The sequence below is a fragment of the Pangasianodon hypophthalmus genome, chromosome 20 (genome assembly GCF_027358585.1).
Source record: "Pangasianodon hypophthalmus isolate fPanHyp1 chromosome 20, fPanHyp1.pri, whole genome shotgun sequence".
Lineage (NCBI taxonomy): Eukaryota > Metazoa > Chordata > Actinopteri > Siluriformes > Pangasiidae > Pangasianodon > Pangasianodon hypophthalmus.
The window spans coordinates 8382521-8408366 of NC_069729.1; the positions used below are offsets into that span (position 1 = coordinate 8382521).

General features: G+C 40.6%; 1 protein-coding gene across 1 annotated transcript in view; it reads right to left on the reverse strand.

Moving 5' to 3' along the window:
• The window catches only part of pik3c2b (phosphatidylinositol-4-phosphate 3-kinase, catalytic subunit type 2 beta), a 64552-nt gene extending 48403 nt beyond the window's left edge, over positions 1–16149 (reverse strand). Inside the window, exons 1-5 of the mRNA XM_026935382.3 lie at positions 15826–16149; positions 5263–6126; positions 4837–4937; positions 3568–3728; positions 235–355 (exon numbers count right to left, since the gene is read on the reverse strand). Coding sequence (XP_026791183.3) covers positions 235–355; positions 3568–3728; positions 4837–4937; positions 5263–6021 — 1142 coding nt within the window. The 5' untranslated portion in view covers positions 6022–6126; positions 15826–16149. The remainder of the gene's footprint in view (positions 1–234; positions 356–3567; positions 3729–4836; positions 4938–5262; positions 6127–15825) is intronic.
• Positions 16150–25846: the final 9697 nt, after the last annotated feature.

A 25846-nucleotide genomic window follows, 5' to 3' on the forward strand; every position in this document is an offset into this window, starting at 1 on the left:
CAACAATACCATGTTTTATCAGAGAATCTACCAGGAACGTCTGAGATCAGTCAAAACAGTATGTGGTCATTTATATTGCATGCTTCTGCAATATTCCAAGGCCATTGTTGTAATAATTATCAACAACAAATATACTGTACGGCCCTAACAAATACTTTCACTTTTTAAAACTGAGAACTGAGCAGTGGCAAGTTCCTGAAATGATGCACTGCCTCAGTCATGTGTAGCTCTTACTTGTTGAGATACTCGGCCTGGCCACACACTTTCATCAGGTAGTCGTCCATATCGACTAGGTCCAGGTCGTCATGGGCGTAGCACAAGGTCTGGTATATCAGCAGGTCAATGGTGGATGAACCTGAGAAACAGACAGAGTATTTTTCAATAGAGGTTCTAAGACAGCTGGATAATTCAGATTATATTAATGGTATCTGTCCAGTATTTGCAAAACCTCCAATTATTCTGATTTCTAACAACTTCATATTAACAGACAGGAAAAAAAGAAATGGTGATCATGCCTGGCAAAACCTGACTGGGGATTAGAGAGTAGAGATACACTCACTGTCCACTTTAATAGGAACACCTGTACATTGATACCTGCAGTTATCCAATCATTCAATGTGGCAGCAGCACGATGTATAAAATCATGCATATACAGGTCAAGTGTTTTCTCTTCAAGTATTTACCTCAGTTAATACTCACATCAAACATCAGAATGGGGGAAAAATATGATTACCCATGACATGGTTGTTGGTACCAGATGGGCTGGTTTGAGTATTTCAGAAACTGCTGATCTCCTGGGATCTTCACACCCAAAACTCTCTAGAGTTTACACAGAATGGTGCGAAAAACAACAAAAAAAATCCTCTGCAAGATTTTATGCATTATGGTTATGATTTTATGCATTGAACATCTGCATGATTTCATGCATTGTGCTGCTGCCACACGACACATATACAGGTGTTCTTATTAAAGTGGACGGTGAGTGTATTACGCCAGCCTGCAATACACACTCAGTTTTAATCGATAATAGTTTCCAATTGGTGACACATGCACAGCTCTTCCTGTCCACACACACTTAACCATCTGCTTCGTTTACACAGAACTCCTAGCCAGCAAACTGGAACAAGCCAGGGAATATCTCACAGGGAAAAACTCTGGGATGAAAAATTTGAGCATGTTCTCCCATTGAAAATAAAAACAGAATGGACCATCCATATTTTTTTAATAAAAATAGATAGAAAAAAAGGTTTCGATCTTTTTTTAATCTCCATTTTGCTCTTTCCCACATCCTACCATTTTCTTTAAATAATAGACCTACAAGTGCCTTTTTCCGAACATTGATTCTTACACAATCAAGCAAAGGCCACCAATTTATTACGCCTAATGGGATGCTAATACAATAACTGCGTCATGGAACTCCAAGGCCAAACCTGTTACATGCACATACAAGCTGAGACAAGCAAACTAAAAGAGAATGTACAGGTTCCTTGGTTTGCTCCTGCTTACTCACCTTGCACTTGTAAACACAGGCATGACTCATGAAGTGTACTGAGCAAATACACTCCACTGACAGGAAGGGGGAGGAGGAGGATGGATCATCGAGTTCACAGAGAGACACGTCTTTTCCAAAATATGCCATAATCTAATCATCAAAATATAACTGCTAAATAACAACATGATTTAAGCTTGTTGATCTGACTAGTGTACTCTGTCTTTCTGTAAATATGCCTTTGTTTGTATGAGACTTTCAAGTAAGAAGGTCTCAAGCCAAAATTGTGTATTATCGGTCCAATTTATAAAATACATATCATTTCCAGAGACGAGCAGGTTTTATCATTTCCACAGAATCAGTTGGAAATTGCACGTGACCCACAACACTTTAACCTATCACTAATGGATATATCACGTCTGCCCAGCTCTAGAAAACACATCCAGAAATGCAGAACACTCCGTATTCGTTACAAAGCCATGGGTCAGCATAGCAAAAAAAAAAGTCACATGATGAGATGAAAACAAAGGAATAAAAACAAGAGATAAAAATACGTATTTGTGTGTGCGCTCATTTCAGCTGGTTGAATGAAAAGCTGTCTATTTTAATTGAAAACACAAAACAGATGGTTGGCACACTTTCCTTTCACTGTAACTCCATTAAGAGGATTCAGAAGTGAAACCCTTGCAGTCTATCAGATGAGATTCTCTAGTCCTGGCTGTAGAGAAAAAAAATGGTGCGCAGTTCTCCAAGCTATGTACATAAAAACAAAGACCCAGTTTGACAAGTTTTATAAATCATGAAGGCCTATTAAACTGGCACATCACAGTTGTTTCCTGAGCTGCAGACTGGGGATCTAATACACCAGACTCAAGTTCTCAGGAAAATATCAAGCCAGGGGTAGAGAACAGCAACGATGACAGTGCATGGGTTCCCCAAGCCAGCACCTGACCCAGTTTACCAAATCTGCTTGAATGAGCACACTAACATGCACACTAATTATCTCATAGTGACATTTATTGCATTATTCAAGAAACACCATATTACAATATCATAAATCAAATTAAAGCCATAACTGGATTTTATGGCCACGTAGGTTTGAAAGAACATATAAACTGGTAATCTGATATCTTTTCGCATGAACATGAACTATAGTGGATACAGAAAAAGCTGCTCTGGACCTAAAAAAGAGACAGTAGTATCTGTAATTTATCTACTTTAAAATAAATATTTACTTTGAGAGCTGGCTTACTAGTAGCCAGTACCGACTTGGAAGCAATTTTGCTTCCAACCAACCAAGAAATTCATAACTTAATGAATCTTGGAAATATATTCGATATTATACAACTTATCCCACAGTGTTCCTGGATCCACCCAACCCCAACACTGATTATGTCCCAAAGCGTTTTATTCCTCATATACCACAGCACATTTTTATGAAACTTTTTTTTTCCCTGACAAGTTAGTTTCTGAAGACTTCCCTATGCCTGAAAACACAAAGGAACAGCTTTACCTCCAACTGTTAAAGCGCTGACACTGGAGACTCCTTACAGAAACGCTTTATAAAAAAAAAAAAAAAAAAAAAAAAAAACTCACAGAAAACTTCACCATAATCCATTTATGTGGAGCGTCCAACATACAAGTTGCTGTGGAAGCTGTTACTATAGAAATGATAATGTATTGGAACCAGTACATTAATATAAACGTGTGATATGTCTTGCAGCTGGAACTACTGTCAGAGCTGCGGTTACAGGAAAAATAATCAATGTTGGGGTGTTAATGGCCCTCCAGTTTGCATCGGGCCACATCAGACCACCCAGTCGTTGATTATTTTCCTATAACAGCACACTCTATCATGTGATATATATAATTATAATACATAATTACACTGATAGATTCAGTAATTATAGCAAAGCTACAGCCCAACACATTTCTGTAGAAAGAAATTCAATTATTGACTGACAATACTTTAAGTTTTTGTAAATGCACTGATCAAAAACTTGCCAAACATTACTCTGTCAACTATCACATTATTTTGCGCATATAAACATGCTGAATGTCAGTACACGCTGGCTTACCATCACAGGTGAAGATGAGTGGCTCTCGGATGTGCTCACCAATGACGGTGACCTTTATGCTGACCCCGAGTCCCTGCTGCAGCTCCTCCTGCGCCACACATGGGCTCCACACAAACCCTGCGTTCTTGGATCGATCTGTGCACGGGTAAGCCGAGCGCAACCTACACACATCAACACTGCACTCAGAGCACATCGTACTGGATAACGCTAACACTATCATTAAAGGAGGATGCCCACTGTGCTGCATCAAAAGATCTCTTTAGATCTTAATGTCGACTGAAACTGGTAAAAAAAAAACTGAAAAGAAATTATAAATGATTTCAAAACATTGTACTGAATAATCTGAATTAGGCTTGTTCGATAATAATATAACTGACTCCTGATTATCTTGCGTTGCATCACATCGCTTCCATTTATGCTAGCCTGTACAGTATGTCTGACATGATACTGTGTATTTTTATATCTGCAGATGTGCTATATCTAGTTTCAGTTTAGTCTTCACTGTGCTTTTTAAATTTACAATACCGTCACGCCATCTGCATTCTCATGAAAAAGGCAGTTTCAAGTGGTAGTCAAGCTTGTTGTTCCAAGCAAAGAACTCACTGCCTTCAAGCTCAACTTAAAATTTACTAGTTTATTTTGTTTTATTTTGCTCTGAAAGACTTATTTGATTTGACAGGTTTTTGTTGCATTCAGCCTTATTGGCCTAAAGATGTTTTTAGTTTTATATCTAAATTGAAGGTTTCTGTTGAAGGTTTCTCCTGCAGGTTTCTGTTTTATTAAAAGTAAATTTAATTAGCAAATATAAAAAAAAAAAAAAGTTTATTTGATATTAACATACCGGTAGTCTTCATGACCTATTAATCATTCAACAATTAAATATGCAACCTTGTTTTATTTATTTACTTTTAAGTAAATATTCATCATGGAAAAATGAAAAGCATTTTCAGTCATGGGCTATCTCCAAACCCAAATGTACTAAGTAGTGTGTCACCTGTGGTTTATACTCTTTAGGAAGATACGTTTGCTAAAAAACATGCTTTTCTAGTTACTATGAGAATCAGCCATTGCCTGTGGCTACATCCAAATTTGCACGTTACTGAACTCCTGATTATGTAAAAACGTTACATAACCATAGATTATTATAATTTGACATAGTAGTATGTCATTTCCAATGTTGATATTCTTTTTTCTTTTATTTTCTTGCAAGTGGTATAGATTTCTGATAAAACCTTATGTTTCTGAAGAAGAAAGTGAAGAAGAACTCACACGTCGAGCATATGACAGAAGGCAGCCACCTCCTCATCACGCTCCTCAGAGACCTGGAAGAGCTCATAGCCAAAACCATTGAGCCTGGAATGAAGGGACACCTGCAAGACATGAAGGTAAAACTCAGTCCAATTTCTTACACCACTATTTACAATTAAAAAAAAAATTATTAAAAAAAAAAAAAAAAACAAAAAAAAACACATGCTACATAAATAATTGTTTTTTTTTTTTTTTAAATATTAAGTCTACAGAGTTACAAGTCTAGTGTTTATAATTATTAAGATGACATTACTTACAATTAACTCTTTTTTTAACCATCAAAATGGTGCACCCAGTAAATATAATTTATAATCCGTTATACGATTATTGAATCATGTACCAAACCTGACACTCTTGGCAGAAACATTACTTCTTTATAGTACATACCGGATCAGCTGACACCCTGCGGTTGTTTCTGACACCCTTTTGCCCAGGCAAGTAGGTGCGAGGTGGCACCTGAGGGGGTAGCGTCTTGCTGCGAGCCACAGGCTTCCCAGGTTGGTCGCCATTAACTTTTTGTTGCCTAGGTGACTGCCTACCACCACTGATTCTCATAAGGGAGTCGTTCAGGTTGTCATAGTTCATGGTTTCTCCAGAGGGAAGCTTGGGTTGGTCCACCTCAGGGCTGAACAGGTTCACATCTCTGGGAGCTGAACCCCTGCAGAGGTGAAACGAGTCTGGTTGAGGTATTGGATTCCTTGGTGGAATCGCTGGAGGAGGCTCATCCGGAGGTGGCAACCCCTTTGAAAGCCCTTCAGTCATCCTCTCATAATCACTCTTCCCAGGATTTTCCAGGATATAGAGGGGCTCCTTGCTGTAACCATGAGGATCCACATTCAGTCTTGATGGGCTAGAGACTCCAGGCTGGATGATGTTGAGAATCGGATCAGACCCTGATAGCCCTTGGCGCAAGTTTGTCCCAGGTGGGCTGGGTATACGTCTAGATTGTGTATTCCTGGATGGCATCGTCTTCCCACGCTCAGACTCTCCCCTTCCAGTGGGATCCTTGTCCTGTTTAAGGCGAGAGAGCGCATCATACTCCATCTGCAAAGCCTCAGCCAGAACCAGCTCTCTGGGACTTAGACCCAGAGACTCCAGGCAGCTCCAGCGCTGCTCATTGTCATTCTGTGTCTGTGCTGCAGACATGATCCTGTAGGGAAAAATGCCACTACAGTGGGTGGATAAAAAAAAAATAAGGGGATTTGGAGGGAGAAAAGGTCTCTACAAAATCCACAGCAGAACCATTGAGCCCTGTTGAGAGATAAGAGAGCAAAAAGGATATTAAACAGTTGACTATTCACATCCCTTTGCCTACAACACATAACTTAGCCTGGCCGTACATAGCTTGTCCATAACAGAAAGTGCTCCCCAATACAACACATATACCTCATTAAACAAGAGGCTATTAGCTGCATGATCAACAAACTACACACACAACTAATTACATATCAACACAAAACACCTTGAAATTTATGCTCCATTTGGATCAAAGATGACAGCGGCGGTGCTTTCAATTACAGTTGCTGCATTTATCTAAAGAGAACCCCAGATGGGTTTTGTTTTAGAAGGACAGTCATCTGGCTCCAATTATCTTTGCTTGCTCAGCAAAAGTCAGACTGCTGTCTCCTGCCTCTCGTAGGCTGAACATGGCTATCAGTGCTCTGCAGGCAGCAAAGCAGTTAGTCATCATCCTGGCCCCAGCAGAACTACAGAACAGTCAGACTCTAGGAGGTCATTGGGTTCTTTCTAAATGTGTAAGAATGCAGCTTGGTTGAATGAAATGGATGAAATGTTGATTGTCCATCTATAGCCCAGAATCAACATACGGAACTGTCTAACACATAATATATGTAGAACAATAAATTGTTTTATATGTTAATAATGGCCAAGTTAATAAAATGGCATAAGATCATCTCTGTACATTTACCCTTACACTGATCAGCCATAACATTAAAACTACTGACAGGTGAACTGAATAACATTGATTATCTCCTTACAATGGCACCTATCAAGGGGTGGGATATATGAGGCAGGAAGTGAACAGTCTGTTCTCGAAGTTGATGTTTTGGAAGCAGGAAAAATGGGCAAGAGTAAGGATCTGAGTGACTCTGACCAGGGCCAAATTGTGATGGCTAGATGACTGGGTCTGAGCATCTCCAAAAACAGCAGGTCTTGTGGGATGTTCCTGGTATGCAGTGGTTAGTACCTACCAAAATGCTCCAAGGAAGGACAACCATGTGCATTGCTTACCTGGGGAAGAGATGGCACCAGGATGCACTATGGGAAGAAGGCAAGCTGGCAGAGGCAGTGTGATGCTCTGGGCAATGTTCTGCTGGGAAACCACCTACCTAAACATTGTTGCACACCAAATACATCCCTTCATTGCAACGGTATTCCCTAACGGCAGTGGCCTCTTTCAGAAAGATAATGTGCCCTGCTGCACTGCAAAAATTGTTCAGGAATGGTTTGAGGAACATGACAAAGACTTGGCCTCCAAATTCCCCAGATCTCAATCTGATCGAGCATCTGTGGAATTTGCTGGAAATCCGACCCATGGAGGCCCCACCTCACAACTCACAGGACTTAAAGGATCTGTTGCTAAGGTGCTGGTGCCAGATACCACATCACACCTTCAGAGGTCTTGTGGAGTCCACGTCTCGATGGATTAGAGCTGTTTTGGCGGCACAGCTAATATTCTGTAGGGGGACCTACACAATATTAGGTAGGTGGTTTTAATGTTATGGCTGATTGGTGTATATTTATAGGATCTATGAATATACATGAACAAGCAATTTGTAAATGCCACACCATTCGAAATATATCATAATAATGGTGACTCTGTTCATCAGTAACACTAGCTAAGTTAGACAGCAGGCCCACAAGCTTAACATGGAGGTTCTGGGGTTCCAGATCACCCTGTAATGTTGGACGTGGTCCAAAGCTGTGGTGTATATTTCATGACGTAGCTGAAATGTCACACTCCCCAAATCAGTTTTTACTGAAATACTGAGAAAGTCTCAGAGATTTTAGAGGCCATGTTCCCAAAACACATGGTCTGGCTAAAACTAGCTGGTACAACATGATGTATACAACACGCGTCTGCCCTCACATGTGAATTTGAATGTGTCCACCAGGAACCATGTAAACCGAATAAGTCTTATGTTACACACAAAATGAGTGTAGAAGAAAGACTGAATCAATACTACTTACTTCTTTGCTCTAAATCACAGCTCAAAGATACTGCACTATTAGTAGGGGTGTAACGATGCACAAAATTCTAATTCCATACAATTTGATAAGATGATGTCTTGATATAACACATGTTCGATACAGCAAAAATAAGGATTTCCCAAATATGTGCCTTAGGTTTCTGTTTTCAATCGATTAAAACCTTCAACGTTATGAAAGTACAATAATTGAAACTTAATCATAACAGTGTCTGTGTGATCCATTTAGACTCTTAACAGTATATAATAAAACAAAAGCTGTGCATCGGAAAGTAACAAAATTAATTATGGCCAGTTAAACATTAGCTCTATGGCCAGGAGAGCTGATGTGCAGGGTTGCCAGGTCTCAGCAAAAGTTCCACCCCAACCGCTTCTCAAAAAACACACAAAAAGACCATAACATAGGTCAAATAATTTGGTATTGGAAAAGGGAGGGACATTTTTATTCTTTATATTTAATCCTTTATGCCTTAACAGGCTTAATTTTCTGCCTTATTGGTGAGCTGGCAAAAATATTATACCACGCTGTTTTCAGGCTGGATCACGATCCACAATCCTATCATGATATATTTTTTTCTAAGACTATTTTGCAATTTAATGAACAGAGCAATCAAACTAACTTCCCTATTAATGAAATCAGTCAGTAGCTGACTGATGAAAAAGAATAACAGAGACACCTTACATTTTACAGCCTTACACAGCACATTTTCAAACAAATTTGTTTGAGATTCTTAGTTCCAGTGAAGGGAAATTGTAATGCTACAGCATACAAAGAAATTCTATACAATTGTTTGCTTCCAAATTTGTAGCTACAATTTGGGGAAGAATTACATATGGGTGTGATGGTCAGGTGTCCACAAATATTTGGCCATATAGTGGATATATACACACATAAGCAGCGTATGATATCAAATTGTATTGTTTGATTTTATTTGTCAAAAAATGCCGCTTACATTAAACTTAATCATGTCCTAATCTGAAAAAGTAGATCACAACGTCTCGTCACAATGTTTCCAGCTACGCCGCCAGACACACCTCCCCACTCCTCAACCAATCAGTGATCAGCTGAAGGCTGGTAGGCACAGCATTGTAGATATACACAACATGATGTTAGGACACTGAAAGACTGCACCTCAGTCCATCAGTGTTCCTCTGCACACAACGCTTGCCCATAATCCCCTTCTCTGCACTGTGACGCAAATACCCAAATATGCTTCAATGCAGAATTATAAACCAGCCTTTTGTAGCTGAAGGTCAGTAGTACAAATTATTGTCTTTTGCCCTGTTTACAGAGCCTGGGGCAGTCACCACAACTCAGAAGATATTTTACTGACAATCTGAAATATGTGATCTAGAAGAACATCACATATTACAAAGGGTACATGAAGTCTTCGTTTTAGACTTCTAAAAATCACAGACACCTGCTGTGAAGCACAAGATTCAAACTAACTCTGAAGAACAAATTTCAATATTCAAATAAATGACCTACAAGGCCTTATATGGGACAAACTGAACTTTACAATACATGAACACTGCTTTATTAAGCATGTCCACCCACCTTCTAATAGCCGACATGCAGACCTGCAGATTTACCAGCATCTTTATATTTATTTGCATTATTGGTTCCTATTGGTTCGGTCCCTGGAGGACTAGTGGTCCAGGTTCAATTCATAGCCAGGGAACCGACTCCAGCCATTGGGGTTGCACATGACAATGCACTCCCAGTGCCAGGCCCAAGCCCGGATAAAATTGGGGAGGGTTGCGTAAGGAAGGGCATCCTGCGTAAAAATGTGTAAAATCAAATCATGCGAACCAATAATCTGTTGTGGCGACCCCTAATTAGAGCAGCCGAAAGAAGAACAACAACTGGTTCCTATTGTTTTTTTGTCCTGGATTCCTCCTGGCCTGTTCTCTATTTCACCTGCACCAACTCAGGAAGGGCACGTGCATTAGCTAATTGGTTAGATCAGGTAGTGGACCAGATGCAGGGAAATGACAAAATATACAAATCAACAGTACTTGTTGGATTAAAATTCAGGTAAAGGCAGCAACATCTGGACTTTTCTGAGGAGCATTCTCCACATCACTGCCCCTTCTCTAAAGAGTACAAGATAATTCCTGCACACCCATAAAGTTAAACCTATTCAAAATGACAAGATTTTAATTGTCATTCTGAGCTGTAACTTGGTAAGTCGGATTAGCAGAGTCCTTGGAATATGAAGGATTTGTCTTGATGCCATATTTAACCTCTCAACCTCCAGCTTCTAATGTAGCTCTACGTGAATAGAACGAGATGGAGTAATTTATTGCCATATGTACATATACATGGGAATTCCTCTTCCCGTTGACCCCGGCTTTGACCTGCACTGACAGCAAGACTGGCAGTGGGTTTTTCCCTCTGTTCATAACAATGCGCAGGAAATTCTCACACACTTCTACCCACAGCCCTCCAAACAACAGGGACAGATTGCAGGAGAGGAGTGGAGAAAAAGAAAATGAAACAGACACGTGACACACATTCCTCAAGAGCTCCATACTTTGACATCTTTTAAGTGTGCCCCCAAAATTTATGAGCACATGTGCTTCTGGGACTAACGCCACTTTAAGAGGGGTCTGAATAAAGAGTTAAAGAACTGCTAGGCCTATGAACAGAGGGCTACACTGACTCCTCTGAGATCAGATCTCTTTTGGCTTATTGTTAACCACTCTATTTAGCACCTGTTTTGCCCATTTGTGCACAGCTGAACATATGTGTGCATACAAAGATGCACAGATACAAGGCCTCCACAGTATATGAAAGTCAGACCCGACTCAGTCAGGAACTGGTATAATCTCAGTCACAGGTAGGACAGTGGACTACCAGAGAGATACGATAGGCAGATCAGATTACAGAGATCATCAGACTCAAAGGACTGAAAGGAGATTCACAATCCAGACATGTTTGTAAACAGACAGCCCAGACATCAACAGATGGATCCATAGCGCTATGTGCACGCGGCATCAACTTCCAAACAGCATCTCTGTGGCTGGCCTCCTTTTCCCAGGAGTGTGATTCTCCCATCATCTCCCCATTCTGAGCACCAAGGCCTTTTGGCCGCAGGGAAGCAGGAGCGAGAGGAGGGGTGGGAACAAGGGCGGAGTCTGCATTGTCCCAGCCCTGGGACCCTGGAATCAATCCCCCGCCGAGATATAATCCCATTCAATTAGGGGCGGCTCCCAGATTGGCCAAACAAAGGACACAGAGAGGGGGACAACACGTGAGCCAGGGCCGGCACAGACACGTTCACACGCCTCAGAGAAACGAGAGACAAAGAGGCCGCTGTCATCTCCGGCCATGCACCCCCACACACCATCCCCCCTCTCCCCCCCCCCCAAATAACACCCACTCACCAACAAATAAACCAGCGCCCTCTTACACACAGCTTCCATCACAACCCGAGCAGGGAAAGACACCCACTACTGCAAGCCAATAGGCAAGCATATAGTGATATATATGCCATCTTGAACTTCCCTTAGCTTGGCAGCAAAAGGAAATTGTAGGAGATGCTCAGTGCTAGACATAAGAATCACAAAACCCACAGGAACTAAAGTGGTACATCCAAATATTGAGGTACTGGTAGAAATACTAAAAGATAAAGTGTTTGATAAAATACTAATATGAGAGATAATGTACACAGTGCTGATGTCACAGAAGTTGTGCTTTAAGACAATTTGTATCCTTTGTTCATGAGGAAAAAAAAAAAATGTGTAACTCAAAATCACATGTCTACAACATGAAATAGGATAATGATACCACCATTCAACATCAAATTGGCACAACCATTACAAAAACACTGGCTCCGTAGCAAAACCTGATCTTACCTGGTAACTACCTGGTGCTATCAGCTGAAAGATTTCCCTTTGAAAAAACCGTGGAGCTGTAGCTTTCAGTCACATTCTCTGAATTAGTAACATGCAAACGAAAAGTGTGTCAGGTGAACACAGAACAAGATGCCATTCATAACTTAAAAACAAAAGAAATTCAAAAGGAAAAAAAACAGCTGTGGAAACCACCTAATACTCAGGCCGCAATCAGCTGGAGGAAGAGTACAATTCTGAAACTGAATGCTGAGATTGGCACCAGATCAGTTATGATTGTGATAAGGGATTATGTAAGATAGGGTGTTTTGTGTCACATATAGTGAGCTGGAGTGTGTATTCTCTCACGTGTACTGAGCTGGAGTGCGTTTTGTGTCATGTGAGGTGACCTGTAGTGTGTTTTGTGTCATGTGAGGTGAGCTGCAGTGTGTTTTGTGTCGTGTGAGGTGAGCTGGAGTGCGTTTTGTGTCGTGTGAGGTGAGCTGGAGTGTGTTTTGTGTCGTGTGAGGTGAGCTGGAGTGTGTTTTGTGTCGTGTGAGGTGAGCTGGAGTGTGTTTTGTGTCATGTGAGGTGACCTGTAGTGTGTTTTGTGTCATGTGAGGTGAGCTGCAGTGTGTTTTGTGTCGTGTGAGGTGAGCTGGAGTGTGTTTTGTGTCATGTGAGGTGAGCTGGAGTGTGTTTTGTGTCGTGTGAGGTGAGCTGGAGTGTGTTTTGTGTCATGTGAGGTGAGCTGCAGTGTGTTTTGTGTCATGTGAGGTGAGCTGGAGTGTGTTTTGTGTCATGTGAGGTGAACCTGCAGTGTGTTTTGTGTCATATGAGGTGACCTGCAGTGTGTTTTGTGTCATATGAGGTGACCTGGAGTGTGTTTTGTGTCATGTGAGGTGAGCTGGAGTGTGTTTTGTGTCATGTGAGGTGACCTGCAGTGTGTTTTGTGTCGTGTGAGGTGAGCTGGAGTGCGTTTTGTGTCATATGAGGTGAGCTGGAGTGTGTTTTGTGCTATGTGTGACAGGCTGGCGTGTGTTTTGTAACATGTAGTGACCTGCAGTGTGTTTTGTGTCGTGTGAGGTGAGCTGGAGTGTGTTTTGTGTCATGTGAGGTGAGCTGCAGTGTGTTTTGTGTCATGTGAGGTGAGCTGGAGTGTGTTTTGTGTCATGTGAGGTGACCTGCAGTGTGTTTTGTGTCATATGAGGTGACCTGCAGTGTGTTTTGTGTCATGTGAGGTGACCTGGAGTGTGTTTTGTGTCATGTGAGGTGAGCTGGAGTGTGTTTTGTGTCATGTGAGGTGACCTGGAGTGTGTTTTGTGTCATGTGAGGTGAGCTGGAGTGTGTTTTGTGTCATGTGAGGTGACCTGCAGTGTGTTTTGTGTCGTGTGAGGTGAGCTGGAGTGCGTTTTGTGTCATATGAGGTGAGCTGGAGTGTGTTTTGTGCTATGTGTGACAGGCTGGCGTGTGTTTTGTAACATGTAGTGACCTGCAGTGTGTTTTGTGTCGTGTGAGGTGAGCTGGAGTGTGTTTTGTGTCATGTGAGGTGAGCTGCAGTGTGTTTTGTGTCATGTGAGGTGAGCTGGAGTGTGTTTTGTGTCGTGTGAGGTGAGCTGGAGTGTGTTTTGTGTCATGTGAGGTGAGCTGGAGTGTGTTTTGTGTCGTGTGAGGTGAGCTGGAGTATGTTTTGTGTCATATGAGGTGAGCTGGAGTGTGTTTTGTGTCATATGAGGTGAGCTGGAGTATGTTTTGTGTCATGTGAGGTGAGCTGGAGTGCGTTTTGTGTCGTGTGAGGTGAGCTGGAGTGCGTTTTGTGTCATATGAGGTGAGCTGGAGTGCGTTTTGTGTCATATGAGGTGAGCTGGAGTGTGTTTTGTGTCATATGAGGTGAGCTGGAGTGTGTTTTGTGTCGTGTGAGGTGAGCTGGAGTGTGTTTTGTGTCATATGAGGTGAGCTGGAGTATGTTTTGTGTCATGTGAGGTGAGCTGGAGTGTGTTTTGTGTCGTGTGAGGTGAGCTGGAGTGTGTTTGTGTCATGTGAGGTGAGCTGGAGTGTGTTTTGTGTCGTGTGAGGTGAGCTGGAGTGCGTTTTGTGTCATATGAGGTGAGCTGGAGTGCGTTTTGTGTCATATGAGGTGAGCTGGAGTGCGTTTTGGGTCGTGTGAGGTGAGCTGGAGTGCGTTTTGTGTCATATGAGGTGAGCTGGAGTGTGTTTTGTGCTATGTATGTGTGGTGAGTTAGAGTGTTTTCTGCTATGTGTAGTGAGCTGGAGTGTGTTTTCTGTTATGTGTAACAGGCTGGCGTGTGTTTTGTAACATGTAGTGAGCTGCAGTGTGTTTTGTGTCATGTGCCGTGAGCTGGAGTGTGTTTTCTGTCATGTGTGACAGGCCGGAGTGTGTTTTCTGTCGTGTGTGACAGGCTAGGGTGTGTTTTGTAACATGTGTGGTGAACTGGACTGTGTTTTCTGTTGTGTTTGTCGAAGTTGGAGAGATTTTCTGTCATGTGTAGTGAGCTGCAGTGTGTTTTGTATCATGTGTGGTGAACTAGAGTGTGTTTTCTGCTCTATTTGTTGAAGTTGGACAGTGTTTTGTGTCATGTGTAGTGAGTTGGAGAGTGTTTTGTGTCATATGTAGTGAGTTGGAGAGTGTTTTGTGTCGTGTGTAGTGAACTGGAGTGCGTTTTGTGGCATGTGTAGCAACTTGGAGTGTGTTTTGTGTCGTGTGTAGTGAACTGGAGTGCGTTTTGTGGCATGTGTAGCAACTTGGAGTGCGTTTTGTGTCATGTGTAGTGAGTTGGAGAGTGTTTTGTGTCATGTGTAGCGACTTGGAGTGTGTTTTGTGTCATGTGTGACAAGCTGGAGTGTGTTTTGTACCATGTGTGGTGAACTGGACTGTGTTTTCTGCTGTTTTCGTCAAAGTTGGAGAGCATTTTGTGTCATGTGTAGCAAGTTGGAGAGTGTTTTGTGTCACATGCAGTGAGTTGGAGAGCATTTTGTGTCATGTGTAGTGAGCTGGAGAGTGTTTTGTGTCACGTGTAGTGAGTTGGAGAGCGTTTTGTGTCATGTGTAGCGAGTTGGAAAGCGTTGTGTCATGTGTAGCGAGTTGGAGAGCGGTTTGTGTCATGTGTCAGCATTTCTGTAACCCGTTCAGCGAGTTCCAGTACAGCAGATAAGATGATACATGTTTCTTCTCCTGAAAAAACCAAACAAACCTCAGTCCTACACAAAGCAGAGACTGACTGAGAGTGTGTGAATCTGTTATATACCCAACACAAGCCTGATGCTCTCTGAGATCCTGCTTTCCCTTCCCCCTCACTCACTTTCCTCACAGAGCAGATCTGAGGCAGATGAAGTGAACAGGTTGCCTCTGCACTGATGGACTCTACAATCATGCAGTGCACTTGGGAGAAATTATAAATCACTCTTCTAACCTGCTATTTCAGCTCTTTCCCACTTCACACTTTGTTTACATTCCTGGTGGACCTAGCAACCATGCAATGCCACACAAACAGAATTCTATTCAAACAGAGCTGATGAGGAAATCTGCAAGATTTTACCATCTGATTTCACAAAACTTGGAGAGCTGAGTATAATTTAGCTTACTGTGAGATTGCTAAGCTGAAACTGCTCAATTGTATATCGATCAACATCTCAAAGGTTACAGCAAAGCTTATTTCCACTGCACACTCAGAAGTGGTGTGGATATGGAGAGGCTCAGTGTCGCTGCACGAGCTGTGTGGGAAATGTAAATAACATCACACCATTCTGCGCACCATGCCTCTAAACACTGCTGCTTTCCAGGCGCGAGCCAAACACACTGGTTCCGTGTGTGTGTGTGTGTGTGTGTGTGTGTGTGTATACACAGAATGAAAACCAGCACACATACCTTGTCTACGGCCTTTCTGAAGCCTGGATCATGCTCTTCAAGCCCCGCTTCCAAATGAATTGATCGGCGATCCTCAGGATGATCAGGTCCGGTGCATGCGCCAGTTTCCGGTCAGTAATGGCCCCGAGTCTCGCGCATGGCTTCTAAATCACAGCGCTCTCCACACTCACGTGCTGCGTGTACTGTACGCGACGACGCCAGATTCCGCACTGTGCTCCAAGAGCGGCTTACTCCGTTTCTGCCTCGCTGAGGATTGTCGCTTTAGTCGAGCTTCTCATTTCAGCGCGCTTTCACTGCTGAAGCCAATGCAGCTGGAGGCGCAGAGGAACTGCGGAGCAGTAACGAGGACACCTAGTGGCCATGAGAGGAATAACAGCCAGAGAGAGAGAGAGAGAGAGAGAGAGAGAGAGAGAGAGAGAGAGAGAGAGAGAGAGAGAGAGAGAGAGAGACACACACACATACACACGCATGCACGCACACACACACACACACACACACACATATATACACACACACACATATACACACACACACACGCACACACACATACACACACACACACACACACACACACCTCGCATCAGAGCTGTGGGAGTTCTGCATGTTGTTACTTGCTAATAATGATGTATTATTGTTTTGTCATGATGTTAGTGTTAATTATGTTTATTATTATTATTATTATTATTATTATTTATTATATATATATATATATATATATATATATATATATATATATATATATATATATATATATATTACGTGTGGAGGAGCACCATTATTATATATTTGATATTTTTTGTTTATGGGCTTGAAAATGTTATATAATTTATTTTTTATATTTATTTATATTTTATGTGAGATATCTATATTATATCTAAATCTATAAGAACTTTACATATATAATATTCAATTATAATATATAATTATTAATTATTATATATACATTATTATTGTTATTATTATTATTATTATTATTATTATTATTATTATTATTATTATTATATTTTTAACATATAAATTTAGATTTTTGAAGAGGTCTTATGATCAAAATAGAATAAAATGCTAATAAAATAATAATAATGATCATAATAATTGCTAAATTTTCAGTGTTGATTTCTTGTTAACCTTTGTACAACCATTTGGCATAAAAGATTGCTTCAACGTTATTTCAACGTTAAAATAACAACAACTGATATTATTTCAACCACATTTCAGCGCTGAAGGTCGGTCACGTGCCGGCTGGGACTGGAGCTGTTTGTGACGGAAAGGGTGTTTTTATGAAACCTGGCAACCCTGCTACTGACAAAATGAGATCACGTGAGGTCAGTGAAGGCGCATTCGAGCCATATATGGAGCAGGTGGAGCTTAGTAGCTCACACTTTACTGAGGACTTTTGACAAAATAATCAAAAACAGACGCCCAATCATACACTATATAGGAGACAATATTAGACTGTTAAAGGTGCATTAGACAAGATTAGATCTCGAGCTGTTAACAGGGGCAGATTTAGTGATTTGGGGACCCTAGGCAAAATATAGGAATAGGGCCCACGTGTCAGTGTTGAAATATCAATATTTTAAATTTCAGCATATTTTATTTAGCATTAATAATTACAAATATATATAATTTGCATTTTTAGGGGGCCCTTGGCTTCTGGGGGCCCAAGACGCTTGCCCATCTTTGCCTAGTGCTAAGTCCGCCCCTGGCTGTTAAATAGATGAAGTACAGCAACACCAGAACCATTTTTTTTTTTTACTCCTTTATCCCACCTCCCATTTCTGCCCATGTACACAAAGTACACCCTCGAATCTATAGAAGCCAGTGGAGTTCAGCTGGAGCTGTCATGATGTCACCTTGAAGTGATGAGGTAGGCTGTTTATTTATTGACGGTATTGCTGTACTTCATTATTTAGAAAAAGCTAACATTGCTTGATAGCAGAGCCAAATACTCCACACATCATCAGCGGAGTTGACATCTGTGGTGCTTCTTCATTTCTAAACCAACATTTTCACAAGTCGCTAACAATGACTTGCATGAATATAGGCTAGTTTCTAAACAATGTGGTTGTGCTTGCTTTCAGGAACATAGCTAGAAGATAAGCCTCGACAGAGGGCTACAGTCAGACAGATACTTTAAGTAAGCCAAGTGTGGTTCTGAAACATCTCACACTTCCACATGAGGGTGTTGCAAACATCAGTGATGCAGTGAAGGAATAAGAATATTCTTTTCTTCATGTCATAGAGGGCCCATGAGAACAACATACTCTAAGGCTGGCTTTTAAAACACTTATATATATATATATATATATATATATATATATATATATATATATATATATATTTCTCGGCCAGAACAGCACACTATATACACATACTAAGCATACTATATACCTGTAAGAAAGATACTGAAAAGCCTGTTAAATTCAGATTTCTGACATGAATGCACGTCTGCTAATCATTCTGATGAGACCTTTTCAGATGTTCACGATAGCAGTGATAGCCAATTATTTAATTCCAACAGGAAAACCCAACATGCCAGAAATTAGTGCTATATCATAACATGCATCTTAAGTTGTAAACCTTTCAGGTTCAGCAAAAAAAACAAAATTTTGGCTGTCTACCTCTGTCTTTTTGCCACCTTACATTTGTTCAGGCATAAATCACTTACAGATTGTCTTGCTGTGTCGAGAGAGGGATTTTAGGGATTTTGGCCATATTGGTGTTTTCTCTGAGTTAGTGGCAGACTTAAAAGATTTAGAAGACGAGAGGAGACCTGTTTCAGAGGGATCAGTTGTTAAATGAACTTGTTACTGCATTGCTGGAGATAACTTGGCTTCATACTGCATTGGAGGCTTCATTGAAAATTTCACCCTTTCCCAATATTTCTGTAGATACTGCCTTATAACCAGAACTGAATTTCAGAGTGAGGAGCAAAATTTGTATGACCCACCATGCATGATTATGGACTGCAATTCTGTATTGGTGCACTGGCAGAGAGTGAAGATACTCCACTACACTGACTCATTGTAATCTTTTAGTGGCATTAATTCAGTGCTAGAAGTAGTTGAATCACTGCAAACTAGTTGCAGTGATGTTGTGGTGGCTCAGTGGTTAAGACTTTGAGGTACAGTTCAGACAGTTGTGTGTTCAAATCCCAATGCTGTCATGGTTGGGCAAGACCTGTAACCTTCAACTCAGCTGCATCCTGCATCAGCCCAAAGAGCAAGTGTGCTGGGTTATGTATCATTTTACACAACATTAAGATATTACATTATTTTACTGTAAATATATTTTACAGTTGTTTACTGTAAATTTTAAAGTACTTTACTGGCAACCAAAACTGCCAGTAAATTACTGTAAAATTTACAACAGTTTATAACAGTGTAGTCTTGGCAATGACATTTTTTCCTGTATGTTGCACTGTACCTTAATAAAGTATTAAGACAAAAAGTGGTTCACTTAAGTAGTTCTCACATTAAGCACTTCAAATACAGTGGATCTGATTCTTGTAAATCATGTAAGGTCAGTCCTACGGTGTTTATGTTTGCAGGTCAGATTATTCAGAACTGGAATTCGCCTCTAATGATTGATGACAGTGCAAGATGCATCAAGTGATGTTTGGCAACTAATTTTGCATCTGAAAGACATTGCTGTGATTTGTATTGAGCACATTTATCTCCAAGTTCTTTTAATATTCTCATTCAAAAACATTGTTTCCTGAAAATAGCCTAAAGCCAGAGCATCATCATTATTTACGACATTACCCAGGACTGAGTCTAAAGTTTGGCCCGCTCATTAGATTATGGACAATGCACTTCAAACATAAGCATAAATGTGCCAGGAATTTGAAAAACTTTAAAAACTGATTTGTAACATACAGGACTCAGAGGGGTAGTTAGGATCCATTCGCAAGAGGTTTATTGTATTAAGAAACAATCCACAATCCAATGAGCATAAATAATAAACAGTCCAAGATCATATACAAAATGCACTTAACTTCCAGATCCACAGGGGAATCAGTAAACATTAGTGAACAGGACAGGCCAGGGTCAGAGTACAGAACAGATACAGGTTGTGATGTTGCTTTTGACACAGAGGCTTTGAAGCTTGTGTCGAACTCGCTAGTGAGTTTCTAATGATACGTTGTGCCGAGGCCCAGGAGAAGCCATGTGATTTATGGCGTTTGAACCACTTGGGTGCTTCAGTCAGCTGTGCTGCAGTTGGAGCCACCTGACGGGTTTAGTTTCCGAGGTGGAGCTTCGAAATCTGGAGGGATTCAATGTTTTAAAGGACCTGAAATGACACAGTCATGGGTTGTGTAGTAGGAGGTGAGGGGGTATTGTGTAGAGCAGCATTACAGACAGTTTTTTGAAGGAGACATTCAAAGTATACTACCATAGATATTCACTGTAAAATGAAGACTGCCATTGCTAGGGTATACAACACCTTCAAATGATTATTATTAATGCAACTTGATGTTTTTGCAGGTTCACTGCTTGCTCTGCCAACATATAATAACACATTGTCTATGCTGAGGCATTACAGGGCCAAACAGTTTCGAAAATATTTACATTTTTTTAATACAATTTCTTGAAATTTCACCATCAAATAGCAGAAGCTTTTCTACTGTATCCCAAACACACACTCCTTCCTGTACACAATTATTTTTCCACATGATAAGTGGCATCAATAAATTTTTTAATTTCCCTTGTGATTAATCATGTTCTATCTTATTCAGTCAGTATTTTATTTATGGAACACTGAAATAAGAGAAGCGCTCTTCTCATAGAAAGAGTGGAATCGTACATTACAGTATCTGACCTGCCAACTGAAATGCAGAATCAATATTACAGACAATTTCAGAAAATTGGTCTATTTAATGCGCATGTACATGATACATCACATCCAAAAGATCTGTTAATGGTGTCTTGGTTGCATGCACAATATCCTCTTTGCCAGTAGATGTCACCCACATACACTATGAATGAAGCTTCAGTTAGCAAATCAATTTTTAAACATAATGGTTCAAAAAGGTTCAAAGCATCAGAGAAGCTCCTCTGGCTGTCAGTAGATGCAGAATTACCAGAACCAGAGGATAAATCAACAAATCAGGAAAACTGGGAAGAGTAGCAGGGGTCAAACACAAAACAACAATCAGGAATAACAAAAGCACAACACTGACTATGTTTACATGCACATCAAATTCTGTTTAAGGTCTATATACAGGTTGGAACCATAGTCTGAATAAGATGTTTATATGCGTAAGGCATCAGAATATCCCTGTATACATGGTTGCTGTAAGTATGCCGATCTACACATGTGCTTTTCCTTTCCCGCTGTTATTTCCCAGGAGAGTCAGGATGCTGCCGTTGGTTATAGAGTCAAGTCAAGTCAAGTGGCTTTATTGTCATTTCAACCATATACAGCTAGTTAGTACACAGTGAAACGAAACAACGTTCCTCCATGGCCTAGGTGCTACGTAAAACAAAACACAGAACTACAGGAGACATTACATATATTTACATAAAGTGCACAGTGCAAACGTGCAGACGGTACAGGAAAGTACAAAAACTATCAAAACAAGACAATGGGCAAGGTGAGTTACAGTGCAGCACCGACTAGCACACTGTTCTAATAAAAAAGTGAGTCATAAAACAGTAGTGCAAAAGATTGACAAAATGCTCAGCTATTTGTTTTATAACTACTTTTTCACACTAATTGAATTAGGACTCTAACACTTCTCACCATCAAAAATGCCCCACAACACCACCTCAAAATGGAAAGGGTCAGATAGGCATCTGTTAAGCTAAGCATCTGTTAGCACCCACAATTCCTTGCAGATTGTATATACCTCTTTCAGTGGATTTTCTGAATTAGGGGAATCAGAATATTGTCTTAATCTGATTCAGGCAATCGGATTGCAGTGTTTACATGACTCAATACTAATCAGAATATTGACAAATTCTGATTAATATCAGAATATTGATGTGCATGTAAACATAGTCACCAACACAAATCACTAAATCATCAACAAAACTTCACATCTCGCCAAGTGCCCATGTGCTTTACATAATACACAAACAGGAAGTCCCTGTAACAACCAAAGAAGAGCATTAGAATTCGGGGGAGGTTGCCCTCTGGTGGTGTGGTGATGAATTGTCCCTCCCAGATGTGACATTCAGATGTGTGTCTCACTCTCTCTGAAAGACATCAGATGTATCCAAGGACGTGGGATTTAGGGGTGTTGAGGATGCTGCATCCCTGACTTTCAGGATTATATGTAACTATATGTAAACAAATAAAAAAAAAAAACACAATTTGCCAACGACTGCAATATTTAATTTAGTAATGTAGCTATACCGTGCTTTTTAACTTTTCATACATTTAATGTTACACAAGTCCACAAAGTCCACAGGATAGAACAGTTTGCGCTTCTGCTGTAATATGCTGCATTTTTTATTTATACAAGCTGCAGTTTTTGTCTCATTGATTTCAAGAAAGAGAGAAAAGAAGAGGCTGGAGAGGGAACAACGGTATATACGTATCTGCTATAAGTGTTAACAGGAATTAACTCCCTTGTCTCACAAGGAAACTTACTGACTTTTACGAAGCATTGACATTCAAGACTCTATAAAATGTTAAACCATATCAACGATTATACACTTTTCTTTGCGAAATAATAATCTGTTTTTGTTTGCAGTCCTCACCCTCTTGGACTACCTATGCCAGGTTCTACATTCAGGTTTTAGTAAGGACTCTGGCTAAGGTTTTAGTAAGGACTCTCCATTCTGTAGAAACTGTAGCTTGTTTACGCACCTACTGGAACATCCACACAGCAAGTCATTACAAGAACAAAAGCATCAACTATTTTTTTGCTTCATCGAGTGACATTATATGTCTTATCTTAGCAATATTTCTGAGATGAAAATAGTCTATACTAGTAACATTTACATGAACTTCAAACAAGACACAGGAATCAATGCACTAAGGAAAGATGCTGCACATGATGTAACTGAAAGTACCATCTGATACTACATAATCAGAAAGCTTACTTCTAGCTGCCTGTGTTCCTAGTAGAAGTTATTCGGTCATGTCAGAATTAAGTAGGATGAAGTTACTTTGCATCCAGTGTATAATGTACTTTGTAGACTGCTCAGCTTTATTATACTGGCATTTGTCATCTGTCTTTGCTGAAACATACAGCTGTGTGTCATAGCAGTGGATGCTAATAGCGGTGGGCCTAGAACAGAGCCTTGGGGAACACCAAACTTTACTTTTGTAATCATAGACAAGTCACCTTTTACATCTACAAACTGATAAAACTTGGGGGCAGTCGTGGCCTAATGGATAGAGAGTCGGACTTGCAACCCGAAGGTGCACCTGAAGGTTGTGGGTTTGAGTCTCAGGTCCGGCAGGGATTGTAAGTGGGGGGAGTGAATGACCAGCGCTCTCTCCCACCCTCAATACCACGACTGAGGTGAGACCCTTGAGCAAGGCACCGAACCCCCAACTGCTCCCCGGGCGCCGCAGCAAAAAAAGGCTGCCCACTGCTCCGGGTGTGTGTTCACGGTGTGTGTGTGTTCACTACTGTGTGTGTGCACTTGGATGGGTTAAATGGAGAGCACAAATTCCAAATGCCACAAGTCACTTCACTTCACTTCATAATAATCAGTCATAGTAAGACATGAGTCAGGAAAAAGCCATTCCCTTAAATCCACTAACAGGTTTTCTCTGACACTGTGCAGCATCGTGTGTGGTAAGTAAAAAATGACCACCTTTTTTAAAATCTGAATAGCCAAATCACTGAAATGGACAGTTGAAGGAATAATTACTATTTGAATGTTGAATATGTAAAAGAATCTATAAATGATGTTGATATTTCTAATGTTGTTCTACAGTTTCCATCTTGGCTTATGTTGCTATTGAGCTATTGAGTGTTCATGCTGAGATTTGACCAAACGATTATTAATGACAAGATTCCTACTTTTATCTCTGCCATCTCTCTGATGTTTGGCATTTATTACTTCGTCAACATTCATTACCGAGTGGAGTTTGCCTCAACACTGGAGTTCATCAAGGGAATTAATTGAATTATATCTCTTTATGCAAAGGATATAAAAAGTCTACACACCCTCTTAAAATTGCAGGTTTTTGTGATATAAATATGAAACCAAGATAAATAATTTCAGATCTTTTTTCTACCTTTAATGTAAGGTAGCAAGCAACAAAATTTAAGTGAAAAACAAATAGAAATGTTTCAGGGGAAAAAAGAGGGTAAGTATTTGGGTAAGTATCTACCAAATTAGCACATCTGGATTTGGCAATGATATTCTACTCTTCCTTGCAAAAATACGCCAGATCTATCAAATTACAATCTCTGATGCACAGCCCTCTCCAAGTCCACAAGTTTTCAATAGGATTTAGGTGTGGGCTCTGACTGGGCCATTCTGAAGTCATTCCTTTGTTGACTTGGGTTTGTGCTTTGGATTGTTATCATACTGTAAGGTGAAATTTTTCTTCATCTTCAACTGTGTAACAGAGGCCTGTGGGTTTTGTGCCAAAGTAGAGCTATCCATGATTCTCTCTATCTTGACTAAAGTCTCAGTCCCAGCTGAAGAGAAGCAGCAACATATTATGATACTGCCACCACCATGCAACACCATGGCTATGGTGTCATTTGGGTGATAAGCTCTCTTGTTTTTTGCACCAATTCCAATTTTAGAATTATTCTCAAAAATGTTCTACATGTGTCTCATCAGACCATAGCACATTTTGCCACATGGTTTGGGGTAATTTAGGTGGGCTTGTTGTTGTTGTTGTTGTTGTTTTGTGAGAAAGCCCAGACATGTGGAGAATATGAGAGATTGTTGCAGGGAGTGACCAGTACTTTGCAGATATTCCTGCAGCTGCCAGCAGCCTACCTGATAAGTTTTCTTTTTGTCCTTTCATCAATTTTGGAGAGGCGCCCTGTTCTTGGTAATGTCGCAATGGTGATGATGGCCTTCATGGTGCTCCATTTTCCATCTAATGTTTTGGAAATTAGATGATTCTCCTGATACGTACCTTTCGACAATGAGATCCCATACATACTTTGCAAACTCTTTGTGGACCACGGCTTTTGCAATTGGATTAAACTAAGAAGATGTCAAGAAAATCAATGAGAAGGCCAAGTGCACTTTATATAGTTGTTTTTTATATGATTTTTCTCATTTGTGTGAGCTTTACATTTATGGCATTTGGCAGACACCCTTATCCAGAGTGACTTACTTTTATCTCATTTTTTATACATCTGAGTAGTTGAGGGTTAAGGGCCTTGCTCAAGGACCCAGCAGTGGCAGCATGGTGGTGCTGGGGACTGAACTCATGACCTTCCGATCAGCAGGCCAACATCTTAACCATTGAGCTACCACTGCCTTCTGAACTTTCTAACACATACTGTAATTCTACAGAGATATCGTGTTCTAAAGTAAATTCATCAAGCGTGCAACAATGGCCACCAAAACTACAAGTATGAATAAGATACTATACTAAGTCTCATTTGTGGTGTCAGTTTTTAAACACAATAGAAAGGTCTCATAAGGCTTGGTATAGACAGGTATGTAACACTGCACACATACTTCGCAATGTGTGTCTGAACTGAGAGTCCTTAAATATAAGGAATATATGTGCAATAGTGTCCAGGTTTGTGCAATCAGAATGGGGGTGAACATGAACAGGAGAGAGTTCATGATGGCTGGGTGTTGTAGTCCTCAGTGGCTATGTTTGTTGGCCGCTCTGTTTTACTCGATGTGGGAACACAGTGGACCTGGTTTGTCTGAGTGTTTGGCATGATATTCATGGCAGAGTAGTGGGTCAAGAATGTCCCAGGCAGGGACCCAGCACCTTTCCTCAGGTCCATAGCCCTCCCAGTCAGTGAGATATTGTAGCTGACCCTCTCTTCAGCGGGTGTCTATGATCGCCTTGACAATGGGATCCTAGAATAGGCTAGCTGTCCTTCAATGTCCAGAGGAGCTGGGGATGT